The following is a 21431-nucleotide window of genomic DNA, read 5'->3' as shown; positions in this document are numbered from 1 at the left end:
AATAAAGAAAAAATGGCCCTAAATGGCGAAGAAAAAAGTTCTGTGCCATCACGACAACTTACCGTCGCATACTTCCTCAAAAGCGATAGCCAATTTGGACTAATAACGATTCCAATTGGTTGCTTACCCATCATATTCTCCAGACTTGACCCCCAGCGACTACTATATGTTTCCATACCTCAAGCGTTGGCTCCAGGGAAAGAGATGCATACCGAATGAGGAAGTCATCGCAGAAACTGAGGCATATTCCAAAGACTTCGACGTTTCGTACTACAGAAAGGGAATCGAAATGTTAGAAACCCTCTATACCAAGTGTATTGCCCTCAAATGAATCTATGTTGACAATACAGCTGTGATAAAAAAAACGATTGTTTTCATTAAAAATCCCGGGACTTTTCAGCCCATGTAATACACCTGAAAACATTACATCAAAACAAATGGTAACATTGGGTTTCATAGTGAAGTAAACATGAGATGGGTACATATATGTACAATTCAGACGCTGTCAAAATGTAGGTCGTTTAGACGCTATCTAAAAAAAATTTAAAAAAAAGAGATTTTCCCACATCTCTTTCTCTCTGAATAAGAATTTTCGGTGAAAAGGAAAGCCAAAAATTTCAACATTGCACAACTCATCGAAAACCAGATTGAATAACTGAATACTAATCTCGCAGCTGTGTGCTCCGCCAAAGTGCTACCCCTACACGGAGCACTGCGCCGAAAAGTATGCACATCGCGCTCGTATAATCGAAGAGCAGTATGAATTTCATGTCGTCTAAAGACGACGCTCGTACACACAGCTCGTCGCGCGGATGTCGACGCTCGTAACGAAAGGGTTAAATGGCGAAGGAACTTCGTCGTCTCAACGTAGTATTGCTTGCGTCATTTTCATTGGTACTTAATTGATTCCCCTATGCCAAATAACACACCTTGAATGCATTCTGAGTGGCAAGCTCTAGAATACGCGTGGCCACAGTGCAAAGCGGAAGAAATTTCTTTAACGAAAAATTCCCCCGACCAGAACGAGAATCGAACCCGAACCCCCGGCATGTTAGGTTTGACGCTAACCTCTCGCCCACGGGAGCACAAAATGTTAATATTATTTGGTTACAAATGTTAATATTATTTGACATGAAATATTCAACCAAAAATTTGCCTCCAACATCAATGTCGCTGCTACACCAGATTGCATGACGGGCGTTGGCGTCACATCCTATGATGAACTGTTTGTTATTTAATTTGCAGTTTTGGATCAGCGCAGCAACTTCAAATGGAGGAACTTCAACGTTGTCTCTTGGGAGATAAGTCGAAGCCTTAGAATTTAATTGCGATCCTAAACGCTACCCACATATTTTTGCCTAACCTGTCTTACGTGTTTAATTTTCACCAAAATGATCATATTAACACATCAGATGTTTCGAATCCAGTGTCAAAGTTTGATGTGAGATATAGAAACGTCTGAATCAACAATAATCAGCAATATTTGCAAAAAGATCAGAACAAAGTCATACAAGACTTTCAATTTCATCGAAGCCGAGAATACTTGTATTACCTGCCAGTCGTCGAAATAAGTGTTAAATTCCTATCCGGATACTTTCATTAACCTGAATATCTTAACCCACAACCGAACCCACGGCAACGGTAGCGTGTCTGTCGGGCACGGAACGAAACAATTCAAGCTGCACGTAAGGTCGACACTTCACCTCAGTTTCGATCCCTCGTGCCAACATTCGCATTTTCCGTTCGGCAGAGAAAAATGAAAGCACCTCAATTGGGAACCGTTTTCCCATATCACCGAGAAAGCTCCAAACTCAGCCCACTCAAACAACACCCGTCGCCCCCCTCGCTTGTGCCGGCCGCTTGCGCACCGCAGGCGACAAGAACAGAACTGTTTATAAATAGCTGTAACTTGTCTTCAGCACATTTATATACGAATTAACCAAAACATTAGTCAATCCAACAATCCCGCGAACCCCCCGCCACGCACACGATCTGCCCCAGTGACTTCTTCAGGGGTATCGTTGTTTCAGACACGCCACACATAGCAGAAACAATATCTTACATGATACCAAACGAGCAGAAGGAACACAATGATGACAACGATACGGGCTTCGTTCGGGGTTCCGCCCTCGTTGTCTCCGAAGTCCGGGGTTGCTGCGGGATCCCAGCCAGCGGTAGCTTCCTCTTGGAGATCGTTTTTCTTGTCCCCATCGGTTCTATCGCAGCACGTGCATCGAAAAAGGATAGCATTATCGGACCATAGGCTCTCCTCGCTTGCGGACCCCAGAAAAGGGGTTCACTCTACCGTGCACACACATGGCGAGGTTTTTGTCTCCAGCGATTTATTTTGGAAAGATCATTAAGCAACTGATTTATTATCGGTCACCGAAAAAAAAGTCTTTTCTCTCTATGTTGTTGCCATTGTGAGTCTGCCTAATAAAATGAAGAGGCTTCTGTCTCTTCCGTAGTCCCCGAAGAAACTCACACGCTTTTCTGGAATCTCTCGTGTGTTTTTTTTTTTTATTATTATTATTTTCATTCTGTCTGCCTTATATTTTGGCCTGGCTGTCCTCTTGACACGTTCGGAAAGCCACTGTTGCTGCTGCTGCCTCTGGAAGAAGCAAACGCAGCAACAACGTTACGAACAGGTAACTCCGGGCCGGTCGTATTCGTTTCTGGGAAAAAGCGCCGATCGAAGGTAGACGCTGTATTTATATTTTTCTGAGGGGAAATATATGAAAACAAACAACAAAGAATAATATTCAAAGTATAGTAGAGAGAAATTTTTAATTTATATCATCGCTACCGAAACGGTTGTTACCGGGGCTTTGTGGGGCAAAATAGGGAGGAGTGCAGATGGAGAGACAACTTTCTCATTAGTGGCGAGAATGAGAGCGGAGATTGATGGGCTCTAGCAGCAGCAGCTGTGCAGACGTGGGTGCTCGATCGGTATGCAAGAATATTCGGACTGTGGGTCAAAGTGATTGAATTGGTTTCTCCGAACATTTTGTAATTCAGTGTAAGATGCGCCTCAAGTTTTTCATATCAATGCGTGAGCAGAAACGAAATCATCTGTTCGAAATAAGTAAACCAAATTACGCTCAGAAGGAAAGGGGTGTAATTGACATGTTCGATTTTATCCTCATCGACTTTCTCTTTTGGTCATAACTTAGCTGCAAACACATTCCCAGCTTATTTGACAATGCGGACCATAGGTCAGAAACCTCGATTATCGGTTTCTATTGCAAAATCAAATTGGAAAATTTTTGCAGCTGAGCTATTCACGAAAGAAAAAGTTGATGAAGAGAAAACGATCACGGCGACGATTGAAGTCCCTTCATTTGAATTTGCTGCGCTGATCTAACACTACAAATTAATCCATCATACCATCATACGGTCTGGGATAGTACACTCTGTTCAACTTATATTCTGCCGCTCTTCGCATGGTTGTCCCCACGTTTGCCATAATAAAATCTGTGTTTTTGGTCTCAAAAAATATTTTTATCTGTTTTTTTTTCTCAGAAAATCTGTATAGAAATCTGTATTAACTCTTTGCGGTCATTTGTCTGCTCTCAGCCACCACAGCAGAGAAGTATACTAATATTTAAATTTATGCAACTTTTTCTAAACAATTTTTTATGTCTTGTGAACTTATTCACGAACCAAAACGGTGCTACTATGAATAATTAATAACGGTACTCACCATAAAGAAAAGTTATCATCCGTGCTCGGGGAAAGGATTAATGGAAAACTCTATGTATTGCGGCACTGTATAGATGTAAAGAGCATTGTTTTGTATGTTCAAACAGAAAGATATAAGGCGAAAGACGACAAACTAATTATTTCGGTGATACATGCGACAGATATCACGCAACAAAAGAATTATCGCAAATATTTTTTAATCATAAACATAAAAACATTGTTTAGTAAATACTTATCATAAGTTTATAAGTTTATAAATAAAGGAATCTTGTTCATCTTACAAAGTTATACATCTTCAAGTAAAAACAATGGCGATCAGTACGACATACATGTCGAAATTTAAGAGCACCGCAAAAGGTTAAATTTATAAGTTCATTTAGCTGACCCGGCTGTCCTACTCAAAATTGATTTATTGATATGGATACTTCTGAAGATTCACACACGAATGAATTTTAAAGTCTAACATTCAATAATAGAAAATAAATATCTATTATTTACAATTACAGGGAAACTTCGATATAACGTACCCTCGTTATAACGTACCCTCGATATAACGTCACTCGATATAACGTACACATTTCCAAAGTGTAAAGGAAAAATTTCTTCAATTTTTTTTTCTGATAGAACAATGAATTATCTGTATTATGATGCTAAAACAAGTTTTGTACCTTCAATCAATCCCGAAATACAGCTAGTTTTGTTATTCCGGATTCCAAATGAATCAAGCATTAATCAACAGTACGAAGGGAAACATCGTGAGAAAGGCTGGCTTCGTCTTCTGATTGAAGTTATTCATTAACTTTACTGAAACAGCAACACAATAATGTATTATAGACTACGTTTGTGAGTACTTGATTATGCTTCGATATAACGTACAATGCGATAAAACGTACAATTTTGAAAGTGAAATGTACGTTATATCGAAGCTTACCTGTAACTCTATCAGATTACCAAGCTCGAGAGCAGTTTCAAATTTCTCAATTTTTTCGGTTTTTTTTTCCTTTTTCTTTCAAAATTAAAAAAAAACAATTTTTCTCACCGTTTCATTGACCTACGAAGGGATCTTGGCTAAATCGGAAAATCTTTACTCGAATTTGATAACCAAATTTTGGCGATTCATTTTCATTTTCCACCTGAAAATCTATTAATATTGAATATTTAACATAAACAATATAACATAACATAAATATCAATGTCGTCAAAATTATTTCCGATTGAATAAATTAACTTATCATTGTAGAACAAATGCGTAAAAATTTCTTTTCGATTTTACTTTTCACTGCAGTACATATGTGCAGCCCATTTTTTTCTAATGTTCCTTTTTTTTAAATATTCATTCTAATTTGGGTGAAGACAGAACAACAATATATAAGCGACTCAAATCTGATCAGCCCTTCTCTTGTGATGATGAGTTATACGTACGTTACGTTTTGAAGCATAATCTGAGCTTTAGTACGAGGGTCACTATTTATATTTCGGGAATTGGCAACACTGATGTCATGTGAGTCCATCTGACGGTTCCATCGTAAAGTACATCGTACATTTTTGACGATATACGTACTCAGAACATTTTGTCATACGGACGCCATATGTTTATTTTATATTTAGTTGAAAGTTTGGTCTCGGCAAAAAAATGGAACTGAATCGTGAACATTTTCGTGCGATGATTTTTTACGACTTTCGACGTGGATTATCACAACAAGAGTGCGTCAATCAACTTAATTTGACTTTTGGCGATGAAGCTCCATCAAAAACCACTGTGTATCGCTGGTATAGTGAATTCAATCGTGGTCGTAGTTCGCTGTCCGACGAGTTTCGTGAAGGTCGTCCAAAATCGACTGTAGTGCCAGAAAACATCGATGCTGTGCACGAAATGATTAAGCAAGATCGTCATGTAACCTATTGTGAGATTGAGGCATCCCTAAGCATTAGTTCCACCAGCATATATGCGATTTTACATGAACACTTAGTTGTGCGAAAATTATGTTCACGTTGGATCCCACATAATTTGACAATCGCTCAAAAAAAAAAGGCTCGTGTCGATTGGAATAAATGCTTTGAAAATTGGTTTAAGCGCATGCAAAAGTGTATCGATCATCGTGGCGAGTACTTTGAAAAACAATAGAAATATATTCGCAGCTTAACTATTTGTTTTTGTTCCTATTCCCGAAATATAAATAGTGACCCTCGTATCATTGGTTGGCATAGTTATTATTGACGATGTAGATGGTATCCACGTAAAAAATCGCATTTACTGTGCTTTAGTAGAAAAAAAGATATACAGTGATATTTATTTATTGTAAAGCTAGTCGATTACACAGACTTTGGCATCTTTTCGCCTTAGATTGAGCATGAGAAAGCAGTATTACACACTACACATGAATGCCAAATAACTCTCATTCAGACTGATTCGAATGGTATAGGAATAAAATTGGTAAGTTGGGAAAAAATATAATTGTGATCAAGCCATTACTAATATTATGGCGGGTTTACATTAGGGAGATCTATAGCTATAGATGGATTTATTCACGTGGAAATAGGTGTAAACGGGTTAGAATAAATATGATACACTTATTCGAGGTACATACAACTTGAATAAATTCAGCATATGTAAACGCTTGTGAATTTACAGATACAGATTCTTGGTTTCAAAAAGACTGAAAAATCTGTATAAATACAGATTATTCTGTAGATATGGTAACCCTGGTTGTTCCATGTTACTTTTTGACAATTTTCACTTTTCTTCATTAACACTAAATCTACCGATGTTTCATGTATACCTATTCCTACCACAGCGGGTCAAGTGACCCTTTATAAATAATTAGTGCACAATGACTCGATTTATATAATTTTGTTGAGAAACGTGGCATACCATGTATATTTCGACATTTTGGGATAACAATTATTAGCAAAATATTGAAATTACAATTTCAATAGCACTGTAGCCTGGAATGGTTACTGTTAGCTCGCTTGGATAGTCAGTAGTAATACAATTAATTCTGTTCATTCACTATTCATTTGCAAACACAACAATATATATATATATATATATATATATATATATATATATATATATATATATATATATATATATATATATATATATATATATATATATATATATATATATATATATATATATATATATATATATATATATATATATATATATATATATATATAAAGCAATAGCAAAAAATGTGTAATGCAATGGTTTTGTATCACAACCACACCACACATACAAATAATTCTGATATTTAAATATTTGCAAGGGTCAAATGACTCGTTGCGGTAGTTAGGGCAGATTACTTCTATTTCTCAGTAAAAAAAAACGAGAGAGGAGTAAACACTGAAAAATACATGCGATGCATGTTTTTGGAAAAGTAGTGTAGGCAAATGATGTTGTGACAATGTGATTTGCATGAAAATTTTGACTAAAACTTTGAAATGGGTCATTTGACCCCTCGTGGTAGGTTTAGTGTTAAACGATGTTTCTATGTCTAATCTTCCGGAAAAACACACAAAAAGTCATTGTTTGTTCCCAACTTTTGAAAAAATATCATCGAGCTCAATTGTCCCATATTCTAGGCATAACTGTCCCAACATGTATTTTTTGTAGATACACAATAGATGAATCGGTTCGAGTACAATAATTTAATGTCACGCTTCCAGCAGGGCTAATGCACTCATTTCTAATTTCGAAAAATAAACTAATTCTCGAACAAATAAAAAAAAGTTTAACATAACACGTAACAATGAGATTTATATTCTGCAAAGTTGTTACAGATTACTTCCTTCTTCATAAAATGATGTTTTGTGCATACCTTTCGGAAAACACCAAAAAAACTTATTGTTTGTTCTCAATATTTCAACATCAACATCAAGTTCAATTGTCCCATGTTGATATTCTGATATTCCATGAATTTTCAAGTCCGTAACAAAGATTGATTGATTCAAGTAAGGTGATCTTTTCACATTTCATCAACCAATAGTTTACTGTGTATAAAAAATTGTATGCGTATTGCTAAACTGAAAGGCTGAAAGCCTGATTTTGGAACATGGAACAACTGTGCGTAGAACGGCAGTATAAGACCATCTTGAATATATTTCGTTGTAATACAAACAGTTAGAATTTCAACAAGATGTTCTCATACATTGTTGAATCCATATAATAAAGTATATCTGTAAAAATATAATGTAAATTTCGTTCAAAAGGGTCATTTGGTCATTTATTGGGTTTAAATGTGATAATTTCAGCTGCCCAGTTTTGACGTAGGACTGCCTTTCATTTATGTATCGGGGTGTAAGTTAAAAGTTTCTAAAACGAGAGAGTTATTGACCGGAAAACTTGTTTCAATAGCTTCAAAATAGCTTCGAAAACAGGCTATTTAAATCACACAAATCCGTATATAAGCTGGCGCCCACCCGAAAATTCATTCAATTGTTACTACACCCAAAGTTAATTTTTAGCACATGTTATGGCATTCCGATTTATTACATTAAGGTGAAGGTGGAAGCTAGCCACAAATGGCTGCTACAATGGCGCTCATTTCTTTCATCTCCCTCCCTCACCCCTCGCCCGAAAATCAATAATTTTGCGAAACAGTGTGAAGAAAATAATCGACCGAAAAAATTCGTGTAGTTTATGGACCCGATACTGTAACGATTCGCACAGCACAGCGTTGGTTTGATCGATTTCGTTCTGGTGTAGTTGCTGTCGAAGATACACCCCGTACTGGTAGGCTAATCGTCGTGGAAACCGATAAAATCGTTGAAATCATCCAAGTAGACTGGCATGTGAGCACTCGCTCGATTGGCCATAAAACCATTTGGAACCATTCGCAGAAGATTGGATTCCAAAAAAAAGCTGGATATATGGGTGCCACACGAGTTGACGCAAAAAAACTTTTAGACCGAATCAACGCCTGCGATGCACTGCTGAAACGGAACGAACTTGATCCATTTTTGAAGAAGATGGTGACTGGTGATGAAAAGTGGATCACGTACGACAACCTAAAGCAAAAAAATCGTGGTCGAAGCGCGGTGAGCCGGCCCAAATCGTCGCCAATCCCGGATTGACGGCCAGGAAGGTTTTGCTGTGTGTTTGGTGAGATTGGAAGGGAATCATCTACTATGAGCTACTCAACTATGGCCAGACCCTCAACATTTTTAATGAAGATGCCTTCTAAATGGCAACAGGTTTGCGAACAAAACGGCGCATATTTGACTTAAATTGGATAATTTTAAGTATGTTAAATAAAGCGTCAAATTTCGATCAGAAATACGACATTTCTTTTTCCCCAACCCTATATGTTTGTAACATGTTTGTCTGTAGCGCTAACCTACATTCATAAAAATTTGACCACCTTTCTGTTGACCGATTGATCTGAAATTTGAAACACATCTTTATCTCTGTTGTCATCATAAAAATACGTATTCCATGATCTTGAAAATCCAAGATGGCGGCCGCTACAAAATGACGGATCACATATTTTCCCAAAACCTCATCGATATGGGTTTTCCAAAACCGCATTAATATGGTTATCAAATGAAAGGGCTTGATTAGTAGAATACAGTTATTTATGAAAAATACAAATCCAAGATGGCTGCCATTACAAAATGGCGGATTACATATTTTCTCAAAACCCTATTATTATGGGTATCAAATGAAAGGGCTTGACCAGTAGAACACAGTTATTTATGAAAAATGCAAATCCAAGGTGGCTTCCACTACAAAATGGCGGAATACATTTTTTCTCAAAACCTCATTAATACGGGTATCAAATGAGAGGACTTGACTAGTAGAACACAGTTATCTATGAAAAATACAAATCCAAGAGGCCTGCCACTACCAAATGGCGGACTACATATTATGTCAAAACCCCATCAATGTGGGTATCAAATGAAAGGGCTTGACTAGTAGAGCACAGTTATTTCTGAAAAAAGCATTTCCAAAATGGCTGCCACTACAAAATGGCGAACTACATATTTTCTCGGATCTCCATTAATATGGGTATCAAATGAAAGGGCTTGACTAGTAGAACACAGTTATTTGTGAAAAATGCAAATCCAAGATGGCTGCCTCTACCAAATGGCGGACTACATATTATGTCAAAACCCCATCAATGTGGGTATCAAATGAAAGGGCTTGACTAGTAGAGCACAGTTATTTATGAAAAAAGCAAATCCAAGATGACTTGAAGGGATTTTTTTCAAATTTTAATTCTTGATAGTACGCATTCTAGATTCAAAAAAACTATGTAAAAACATTATACAACACACGAAGGACTTACAAATGTAAATGTAGTATTTGTAGTAAATAAATGAGTGTTTTTCATGCTAAATTTCTACAACGAGCATTTTCGTTGGTACAGATTTTTGGACTAAAAAGTACGGAGGAGAAAAAATTTTAAACTCTCTGATACAAATTAAAATGGGCAATAATTCGGCATAGTAGAGCCATTTGACCGTTTTGCCCTTCTCCAGGTAGTCGATGTAGATCACACCTTGTGAATCTCAGAAAACGGTGACCATCACCTTTCCGGCCAATAGGGCAGTCTTCGCCTTCTTCGAAGCACATTCGCCGGGTGAAGTCCATTGTTTCGACTGTTCCTTGGGTCTCTGATGTGTACCAATGGATCCATGTTTCGTCGACGGTCACGAAACGACGCAGAAACGCCTTCGGATTGCGCTTAAACAGCGTCAAACACAGCTCTGAAGTGGTCTCACGATTGCGCTTGTTGTCCGGAGTGAGCAAACGCGGCACCCATCGCGCCAACAACTTTCTCATGTCCAAAATTGCATGCAGGATATGACCCACGGGGTCTTTTGAGATGCTTTTTCGCACACCTTCAATCGGCGGTCTGCCAATACAAGATCGTGGATTTTTGTCACGTTCTCCTCCGTGGTAACCGTTTTCGGGGCACCTGGGCGTGGCTTATCAAAAACCGACGTGCGACCACGTTGAAACTCGTTAAACTAATTTTTGACGGTCGCCATCGAAGGAGAAGAGTCACTGTATACAGCATCCAAGCACTCTTTGATTTCGCTGCGCGATTTCCCTTCCAAAAACAAGAATCGAATCACAGACCGATATTGTTCTTTTTCCATTTTCCTAAAATCCGCGGACACGCCCGCTTCCACACACGGTCAAAACGAAACTACGAGTCTGATTCGGCTGAAATTTTGACAGTAGGCGTTTACGAGAATGTACTACACGATAGTAATCTCTCTTGCGATACTGACATCATCGGGCGATGAGGCTAAGTACTTTTCGGACCGCCCTCGTAATTTATAATTTATATTTTAATAATTTGTTTATTTGGACTATAGGCTGTAAGCCCGTTAGCCTTCTTAAAATTAAACGTGAATACAGAAAACATAAAACATACAAACTTAGAACTTATACATTCAGTTGGTCTCTAAAATATAATCTTAATCTTCTTCGAATTTCTTCTGATGTCATATTTACAGAAACAATATTTTGCAGCACGTTGAACTCACGCATAAATCTGGCTGTCGGTTCATGCTGGGTGTAATTTCTGTTCCTCAGGGGTTCAAACATCCTCCGTCGACGAAGAGAAACGGGGCTGATGTTAAAACGAATCCTTTCGTAGAGACGCGGGCTTTTGATCCGTCCGTTCAGTACGTTGCAAAAAAAAGTTACGTCTGCAATTTTGTGCCTGCTGCTAATGGTATCCAGATCTACCAAACAGCAGAGATCTTTATATGGTGGCCGGGGTTCTTCTCTCCATCCCAGATTTCTTAGCGCAAATTTCAAGAACTTCTTTTGAACATTTTCAAGTCTTTGAATATGTAGATCGTACTGCGGTCGCCACACCACACTCGCAAAATCGAGTTTGGATCGTACAAGGCAGGTGTAAATTTTTCAGGATGGCGTGCGGATCGGTAAAGTCCTGCCCGAATCGACGAGTGAGTGCAAATAGTTTCAGCGCTTCTTTGACAATTCGCTCTATGTGCAATTGAACGAAAGAGATCGATCCATCGTCACCCCTAAGTCACGAACATTCTCTACTTGTTGTAGATTCGAACCTCCCAGTCTATAGTCGAAGCTTATTGGCTGAACTCTCCTCGTAAATGTCATAACGGAGCATTTGTTAGGGTTTACGCTCAATCCATTGTTCTCGACGAACCTCTCAAAATTGTCCAAATCCTGCTGAAGTAGATGACAGTCAGCGATGTGTTTCACTGGCTGGAAAATCTTTACATCATCCGCGTAAATAAGCACTACTGCGTTGGTCTAGAATGATGGAAAGTTATTCATGACCATGACAAACAGGATCGGCCCCAAATGACTTCCTTGTGGAACTCCTGAGTGGACACCAAATGACCTAGATGAATTATTGTGTACTTTCACATATTGCGTTCTGCTCTCCAGATACACCCTAATCCATTCAAACATTTTACCGTGTATGCCGAAATCAGCCACTGCGCGCATTATGCTGTTTATCCCTACCACATCGAAAGCCTTGCTCATATCTGTATAAATACAGTCCATCTGATACCCTTTGGATATACTGTCCGTGACGGTAGAGCAAAACTCGTATAGGTTCGTGACAACTGACTTTCCTTTCAAGAAACCATGCTGTGTTGGTGAAACACGGTCGGCAATACGTTCGTAAAGGTGGGAATAAACAAGCCGCTCGAATAATTTTGGCATCGCCGACTGGATTGCAACGCCGCGGTAGTTTTCAGCATCCGAGCGAGGCCCTTCTTATGGTTTGGAGTAATATGGGAAATTTTCCGCAACGGCGGGAAGTAACCGGACGAAAGTGAAGAATTGAATAAGGTAGTCAGGGGTTCAATAAGTTCATCCTTGAATTTCTTTAAATATTTTGCGGGGAGTCTGTCTGGTCCTGCTGACTTACCCGAGTCTAGATCCGACAAGCCTTGTTTCACTTCCCGATGCGATAACTCCAACAAGTCAGCGGTCATGAAGATCGAATTGTTGACTGTACTTGGGTTGTAGTCCTGATAAACGCTCTTGAAGTATTCCGCAAAGAGCTCGACTGTCTCCTGTCCGCAAGTCGAAGATCGGTTACCATAGGTTATAACCTTCTGAATTCCGTTGTTGTTTCGTCTGCTATTCACAAACTTCCAAAAAGATTTCGGATTTTCCTTTATCCCATTCTGGATACCATTGATGTAGACTTGATACGCTTCCCTGTGTAAAACTTTGAACGATCGCAATAACTGTTTGTAAGAGGCAACATTTTCCGGCGTAGAATTCTTTTGCAGTTTTTTAGCGCTTTGCGTTTCTCTTTGAGAACATGAATGATAGCCGATGAAAACCATTCCGGGTACGGGGTTGTCGATCGCGAGCGGTCCCTGTAGAAAGGGGCAAACCTTGCGATCCCGTGTAGAAATGAAAACCGTAGTCCTACGTTGAAAAAACGTTTCGCTGATAACAGCAACGGAACTATGTACCTCTTATGTACCCGACAGAACGTCACGCCTTGTCTGGTGCCATCGGAGACACGAATATTGCATGTTTGCACAGCATAAACATTTTCGAAGCTAATTAAATCCAGCTTTCGCAGTCGCTCTCAGCCAAACGAACGAAAACTGAGTCCGGATTCCGTCGTGTGTTGCTGCTGGACAATCATCAGATGCAGAAGAAAATTGTCACATTATTTCACATTAGAAAAATACATACGATAATGATACCGGCTCGTTTGGGTTATTCCGCTGGCCAGAGCATACAGCAGTGGCAGCAGTAGCATATGTGATGAATGTTGGGTGGGTACCGGTCCCTTATTATGGCTAAATTATGAGCCATTAAGGCTGGATCAAGCTGGCATCGATCAGGACGGCGGTTTACAAACATTTGTTGGCACTACACAAACTATTTAGCAAAACCGGTGTTTTGGGGGTTTGCTTTCGGGGGCTCCGTCCCATACCGCCCCAAACGGAATCGTTCTTCACATTGGCCTCGAGGTGATTTGTTTAATTGCAGCTGAGCCGTGCGAAACATAATGCATGGTTTTGTTGTGCCGATTGAGTTTGATTGCTATATTATACAGTAGCCGATAATTGGTTTGGTCTTGCGAAAGATTGACTAACCGTTTTCAACGCTCTTCGATGGCAGTAATGGACACACTTTCGGCGATAAATTTAAGCACGTTGAAACGCGGCGATAGATCTGAACTGAATATTGACCGAATATTGACCGGGCAGAAAGGTGTTTATTAGAGCGTTTTTGTGGTCGTTTAGAGAACAACAAAACTTTTTCATTATAACGTTTTCCTCGAGTGTACATCAACTTATACAGTTCAGTCATCTCAATTTTTTTCGAATAATTATTCCAACCCGGCGTAGCGAACCGGTTCCTTCTAATGTGTGAAACGAAAATATGCTTTTCTAATGCATTCATAAATAATCATGTACTTGGCTCACGTCCAATCCATCACTGTCACTTTAAGAATTATGCAGTCACCTGTGTTTGTATGCCGGGACTGGATGTGGTGAATCCACTTTTGGCTACCTTAAACTTAAACCCGACTCGATTTTGAATCGTTTCCTCGGCGCGGGACCAAGAAGGGGAAGACGGGAGCAACGAACCGAAACAAAGAAACAATTAAAATTTAAACAACGAATCGATCGAAACACGATTCAGCCAACCCAACAAGCAAACAAAGTTCTAAATTTCGACATTTCTCTATCTTTCTCTCTCTCTCTCTCTCGGTGTCATTTGTTGCAGAGGGCCGGGAGTGCGTGAACTGTGGTGCAACGTCGACGCCCCTCTGGCGACGGGACGGTACCGGTCACTACCTGTGCAACGCCTGCGGACTCTACTACAAGATGAACGGCCAAAATCGGCCGCTGATCAAACCCAAGCGAAGACTGGTTAGCGTAAGTATATTTTGTTTGTTCCATCTATTTGTATACATACTCGTATCTTTTTTCTGCCGATGCACCCGAGCGCGGCAAATTGGACTCGTCATTCAAATAAAAAGACGGCGTGTGACCTCCAGCGACGACCTAGAGCAAGATAGTCAAGACCTGTCGTAATTATTGTGTACCTTTGGCGCGTCTGTTGCGCGCCGTACGAAACTTGCCTGCGCTCCTCGCCGGTGGTTATTAAGTCGAGATGGATGTTACTGATAAGAGTTTCGAGCGAAAAAAAAACAGACATGAATAAGTACAGGAACTAACCATCACAGAAGCAAATTAGACTAGAGTAAAAACACAAAACTAACCGTTTGTTAACTTTCCCAAAGAGCTCGACCGTCACTTCAGCGAAACGTGTCTCGTGGTTCGCGGGGATAGTCCTAAATAGGACACGAACATAAGGAAAATATGGTAGCGAACTCCATTGTTAGCCCTCGGGCTCTCGTCTGGGCTGCGGGAAATAATTGTTGGCGTGGGTGGTTGAAGAGACGTCCGCCGAGATGATGACAATACAGTCAAGAGCACCTGCGAAAGTTCCCGTGATTTCATTGCGGTCGAAAGTGGAGTCTACTTTGTTGGTGATGATGTGGAGGTCGCTGTCGCTGATAATATCTGGAATCATTAACAAGGACTGGGGGAGTTCATTCGGGAGTGTTGGGGAACTTTCGCATGTATGCCTATGTGTGTCTGTTAATCTACTGTGGGTTCATGGTAAATCACAACGTGGCACTACATTTTACTTCTTCTACTTCTTCTTCTTCTACGCACAGTTTCTAACCCGTGGAACTCTTCCGCAGTGCAAATGGTGTACTATCCAATATCAAGATAAAAAATAAATTTAAAAAAACATTTTAAGTTAAACGGTTTCATTGTGGTTAAACATAATAATATATACATTATCTATGGTAAAAAATAAGCAGCAAGCAGCAGTTAGCAGTTATCACACCTCTTTTTTCATTAATCTAGGACATTGCACAATGGTTCAGGAAGGGCATTTGGGGAAAATTTAACATCTAGAGCAGTGGTGGCCAACCAACGGCGCGCATATTAGCGAAATTAAGAATATAGTTGAGCGAAATTAAGAATATAGTTGAAAATTCTTCCAGACAATTAAATAAAAATAACTTTGTGAATAATTCTAGTTAATCGTGTGTATCCAAGCTGATCATTTTCTTTTTTTTTTCGTTTATCCGTGCTAATCTCACTTTTTGACAATTGTTCTCGTTAGTACTCAAAGTTCTGCTCACACTCGTATAAATTCGTGCGAGTAACGGCAATAAAACCGGGTTTTCGTGGTATGGGTACGTTCGTAATCCTTCGGATCGGTTGACGTTTATTTACTCGCAACCGTGTAACTGACAACGTATGAGCCCGGCTTAACAGATGGGAACTTTTTCAAGAGTCTTATAACAGAGAACGGGATGTATGTACGCGTTAGTACAATTATCTATATTTATTAGTGTCTATTGGCAATCGCTTTTTAATCGCTGTGGCATGTGTTGTGTAAATTGATGCAAAATGGAAGCATGCACTAGTGAAAAAAAAGAAGCTGACGAAGGACGTGTATTCCTGGTAAAATTGTCTCAAATATATTTTATTACGTACATAAATCAGAGAATGGTTTATTTAATTTGTAATGAAGCTGCTGTTTTGAAGGTTCGATCTGAAACGAAAATATGTGTCGAAGCATGCGCCAAAAATGGACAAGTTTGTTGCCACATCCTGTACTGGAAAATTGGCGAAGGAGCGAAATTGGTTTGTTTGAAAGCATGAAAGAACTAGCAGCCGACTATGAATGTTATTCAGTGGTGATAGATGAGAGAAGGATTTCGAAGATACCGAGAAATTGGCTTGCTTTTTCTTATGGATGTAGGATTCGAGGATGTCTTGAGGATATCGTCCAAATCATCAATCAACTCGCACGCATTGGATCATCGTGAGTTCCAAGCTTCTTTTCTTTTGTTGCATTCGAAAAAAAACTCAAGTTCAAACAACAAATAGAAAATTTTAATTTTACCCATTTTCCGACATTAATATCTCAAGTGTCAACAACTAGGAAAAATGTTGATGCACTCCAGTCGATTAATGTTGATTTTTCCGCAGATTTTGGTACTTCAATGAAACATGAAAAAATTCTCCAATTTTCTCTACCCCCATTCAGTTTCGATGATGTACATTCCGCTGAAAACTGGATCTCACTGAACGCAGTGTGACTCAGAGTTGGGTGACAAATTTGAAAACCATGATGTCTTGGATTTCTACTCCAGATTTGTTCCAGAAGCGCGATTTACAGAACTAATAAAACATGCTCATTTTATTACTTTTTTGTTCGAATCCACAAATATTTGTGAGCAATTGTTTCAGTTATGGAAGAATTGAAATCTTGAAGTCAAGGAACAAAATCACTGACATTCATTTGGAAAAATACTTCGCATCGCTATCTCTCACATTCAAGCTGATTTAGATAAAATGGCTCAAGAAAAGTAGTTCGAGTGAAACCGAAATAGTGTTGGAGTATGTTTGTATTTAAGGATTTTCTATATTGAAACAAACAAAAAATATTGTAGAATTTTTTTGATGATTGATAGAACGTCCAATTTAATCGTGATACCGTGTTCACATGATTATGTATAGCCGTAATTCTGTCAGTGAAATCTGCTCTCAGCAGAGAAATTTGAAGCAATGAAAAGTGGTAACACTGTGTAGTTCGTGTAGTTCGATGTATCCCTTCACTCTCACCAAGTTTCGTGGTCACATCAGTACTTGTTATTTAAGTGCAGGAAAACGGCAAAACAGATCTACTCAAACCGTTTTCTATCAATGAACGATTCGTATTCCGTACACTTCAACAGTACAAAGAAACAACGTATATTTTACATTTCATTATGAAAAGCAGTGAGAAAGAAATCATTGCGGCCCGCGGCTATAATGAAAATTCTAATGCGGCCCGCACTATGTCTATACCTGGCCACCACTGATCTAGAGTTCGACAATTATTCTCTACACAAAAAAGTGTCCCCGACAAAGTTGTTACGCTCATTTTTATGTTGTCAAAAATAGGGTGACCAAAATTTTCGATCATATTTAAAATAAACCTTTCTTATCTTTTCAGATAGAAGTAAACATAGCTCGACAATGTTGTAGCCCCAAGCAACTTTGAAGAACAAAATTTTTTTCTCTTAAAATGACCGATAAAGCTCTTTTTTTTCTAAATTGCGTTAGGGTCACCTTGAAAAAAAAAATTTTTTTTTGCTCTAACTTTTATATTTAAAATTCTATATCAAAACTATCCTCGGACGGCTTTTAGATCATACTAAGACTAACATTTTGCGATGCAGAACTTGTCTATATCTTAGATCTACTAAAAGTTATTGATATTTTTTCCCAAGAAATACACCCTTTGATTTGTTTGTTGTTCTTCCTGGGGCAAACATTAGAAAATGTTTAATGAGAACGTTTTATATACATTTTTTTTTTGTATTTGAGTAAACTAGATTTGATATCATGAGTTCTTGGGTGAAAATCATCGATAACTTTGGGTAAGATTAAAATATGGACAAGTCATGCATTGCAAAATGTTTGCTTATTAAAAGCTCTAAAAGTCGTCAGAAGACAGTTTCAATGCAGATTTTAAAATATAAAAATTCGATTGAAAAAGCCGTTTTTTTCATGGTGACCCTAACGCAACTTAGAAAAAAAGCGCTAAAAAAGCGGTCATATTAAAAGATAAAAAGCAGGAAGTGGGTTATGTCAATGGCATAACTGCAAGGTTAACGTAGGACTATCATTGGTGTAGTAATCAATTCAATTCAATCACTATTTCTTCTTCTTCTTAAATGGCACTAACGTTCCTAAAAGAACTTCGCCGGCTCGACCTAGTATTACTTGCGTAATTTTTATTGGTATTTAGCTGAAATTTCTATGCCAGATTTTTTTTCCGCGTGTGAAATTTATTACATTTGAACAAAGCAACATTGGTACATGGTACATGACGACTTTTACGCCACAGTATCGTTTGGTACTGCTGATCATAAAAGCATTTACAATTAATTATGAATGATCAGTTCCATAAGGACGAAATTTGTTGTGTTAGACGCGTTTCCATGGTTCTACGATGCGAATATACAAGACCTGGAGAATAAATTCAGTATCCAAAAGGTAAAATTACTCCGTAAGGAAATCACAGTTTCAGAAAACGAGCATGTGAAGGATTGACAATATTCTTCGAAGAACGGGAATTTTAGTGGTATGTGGACACAGGAAATGGGCATGTTCCTTAGAGTGATCACATTCCCCCCTTTTCCCCTATACAAAACATATTCTTCCTAACAACACCTACTTCTCGTTTGAGAAATTATTGAGTAAACATCGTTTGCTGGTGAGCGTAGAGAGTGAATTGTCTTTCTTAACATATCGCGGAACGTTCACGAGATTTCTCGTGTTACGCATTCCATCTGTTACGGATGGATCACGAAATAACCCGTGTGTTTGTAGTCGGCGTAATCGCCTGTAGAGTTAGGCATCCCATACCCGAGTAGAGAGTTTATTCACTCTTTCACTTATCACTCGATCATGTTCTTTTATCCCCAGTTTAGTTATCTCGTAGCCACCGAATGAGATAGACGCGAATTTTTCACTCTGTCTGGCGTCAAATAAAGTTTCGTATAATAAAACTTAGTACATTTTCCATAAAGTTTTCGAAGTGATTTCACCACCTCCGATCGCCGATCGATTGTGCTGTGCCACAATTCCACCTACTACTGTGCAGCTTCGGTCCATCTTTAGCAGCTTCACTCGCTCCAGAGTAAGAACTGCGCCAGATACAACCGTTAGCAGGTTTACCTCAACCCAGATTTCCTGATCCACGACCACCGTTGGACGTTAGCGAAAAATGGAGCCCGACCTGCCCCAACAGGAACACTTGAAAGTTAAATCCTTGGTTTGCCAAGAATTTAAAAAAAAACAAGGCCTACCGATGGCTCGCCTTCGTCTCATCCACATCGAAGGAAACGATCTTATTTTTTGGCAAAGAGAAAGCTTTAGGTTGAGTTCGCGATTAGATAAGATGTCTCTAACCGGTAAGTCAGATTGCCTTCCGAGTGCCCTGAGTGAATCCGATAGATGAACCCTGGCAGAATGAAAGTTTATACAAGACCAGACCACATGCTCGATGTCATGATAACCATCACCACAATCGCAAATATTACTATCAACGATTCCAATGCGATACAGATGTACATTTAACAAGTAATGATTAGACATTAGGCGGGACGTCACCCGAATGAAGTCCCGACCTACATTCAATCCCTTGAAGCATGCATTTGTCGATACCTTGGGAATAATTGTATGTAACCAGCGACCCATATTATCTTCACTCCAATTGCGTTTCCAATTGGAGAGTACGTAATTACGAGGAGCACAAAAAATTCATGATAGGTTTTTGTCGCTCACCCACCATATTCTTCAGACTTGGCCCCCAGCGACTACTATATGTTTCCAAACCTCAAGCGGTGGCTCCAAGGAAAGAGATTCGCATCGAATGAGGAAGTCATCGCAGAAACTTAGGCACATTTCGAAGACTTAGACGTTTCGTACTACAGAAAAGGAATCGAAATGTTGGAAACTCGCTATACAAATTGTATTGCCCTCGAAGGAAACTATGTTGAGGAATACATACAGCTTTGCCCAAAAAACGATTGTTTTCATTAAAAAAAACCCGGGACTTTCAAGCCCATGTAGTAGGAATCAACAGTCATATGAATATGATTTTCAAAGAAAAAAGTTGGAAAACACAATCGCATAGTTTACGTAGGACTACATTGGGCAATTTATTGCATGATGAATTTAAATATCTTTGAAAAATATTCGTCACAGCCGCAGTATCGACATCGAACGAACAATTCTATGGACTATGACAAGCAATACTATTCTCTGTATCAACATTGAGTCAAAACACCAAAGATTCTCCCTCGAACAATTTTGTGGGCGTTACATTTTGGGAGAATGAATGGAGTTCTATCAATTTTAAGGACAAAAAAGTTTAAATTAGATGATCGTGTCTTTCGAATAACTTACTTGATGAATCAGTTATCGGAGGTTTTGGATGTCTACCAAGGGCTTGCAGATATGTTCTCAAGAATATCTCTGAATTCGACCTTCAACACTCGTTTGACAAGCTGCGCTTCTCGGTCTCGTACGGTTTGTGAATATCGGCAGGATAAAAACATCTACGCTCTTGGATTTACCATCCTTCCTGCAGCTTCAACCTTGGCATCCACATCCCGCATCGTCTGTAGCCCACTGTTGAAATTTGTTTGGCAAACTATGCGAAGTGCGTGTCCCGGGGCCAAAAAGCAATTAAGATTCGGGAACGAACCCAAAAAATAACACCCTTTCCCTTTTCGTGGAGGCAGAACTTGTCTCGCGATCGTAAAACGGCGGGTCGAGACCTCCGAAGAAAAAAGCGCAAAATTAAGGTCCCCGCCATACCGATCACAGTCGATCGCGCGGTTTCAATTTTAACGAGGTTAAGCCCACTTTTTCGACCATAGTCAATCGATCGTTTTCCATTAACGTTAGCAGTGGACCTTTGATTTAGCCTTTTGTTTTTACCCACTGCCTTAAGCAGAGTCACGCGTGTTGCTTCCCAATCGAAGGGGCGTGCGAGCTCGATCATTGTCGTGGTTTCCGATGCTGCCACGGCACTCACAATCGCGCAGCAGACCTGTGCGCAATGTTAATGCCCGGGAATCGACGCCTTATCGTATTACGCCACCATCTCCGGGGCCACAAACTTCACCCTATGGGATTTTCCTCCA

The 21431-nt window shown here is 39.3% G+C and overlaps 1 protein-coding gene across 3 annotated transcripts in view; it reads left to right on the top strand.

The window, feature by feature from the left end:
• The window catches only part of LOC129764227 (GATA-binding factor C), a 482359-nt gene that overhangs the window by 318607 nt on the left and 142321 nt on the right, over positions 1–21431 (top strand). For all 3 annotated transcript variants that reach the window (XM_055763118.1, XM_055763109.1, XM_055763098.1), the window contains exon 4: positions 14423–14574. In XM_055763118.1, coding sequence (XP_055619093.1) covers positions 14423–14574 — 152 coding nt within the window. The remainder of the gene's footprint in view (positions 1–14422; positions 14575–21431) is intronic.

This window comes from Toxorhynchites rutilus, chromosome 1 (genome assembly GCF_029784135.1).
Source record: "Toxorhynchites rutilus septentrionalis strain SRP chromosome 1, ASM2978413v1, whole genome shotgun sequence".
Lineage (NCBI taxonomy): Eukaryota > Metazoa > Arthropoda > Insecta > Diptera > Culicidae > Toxorhynchites > Toxorhynchites rutilus.
Note: the sequence above shows the minus strand (reverse complement) of the source record. Positions and strands in the feature narration are given on the sequence as shown.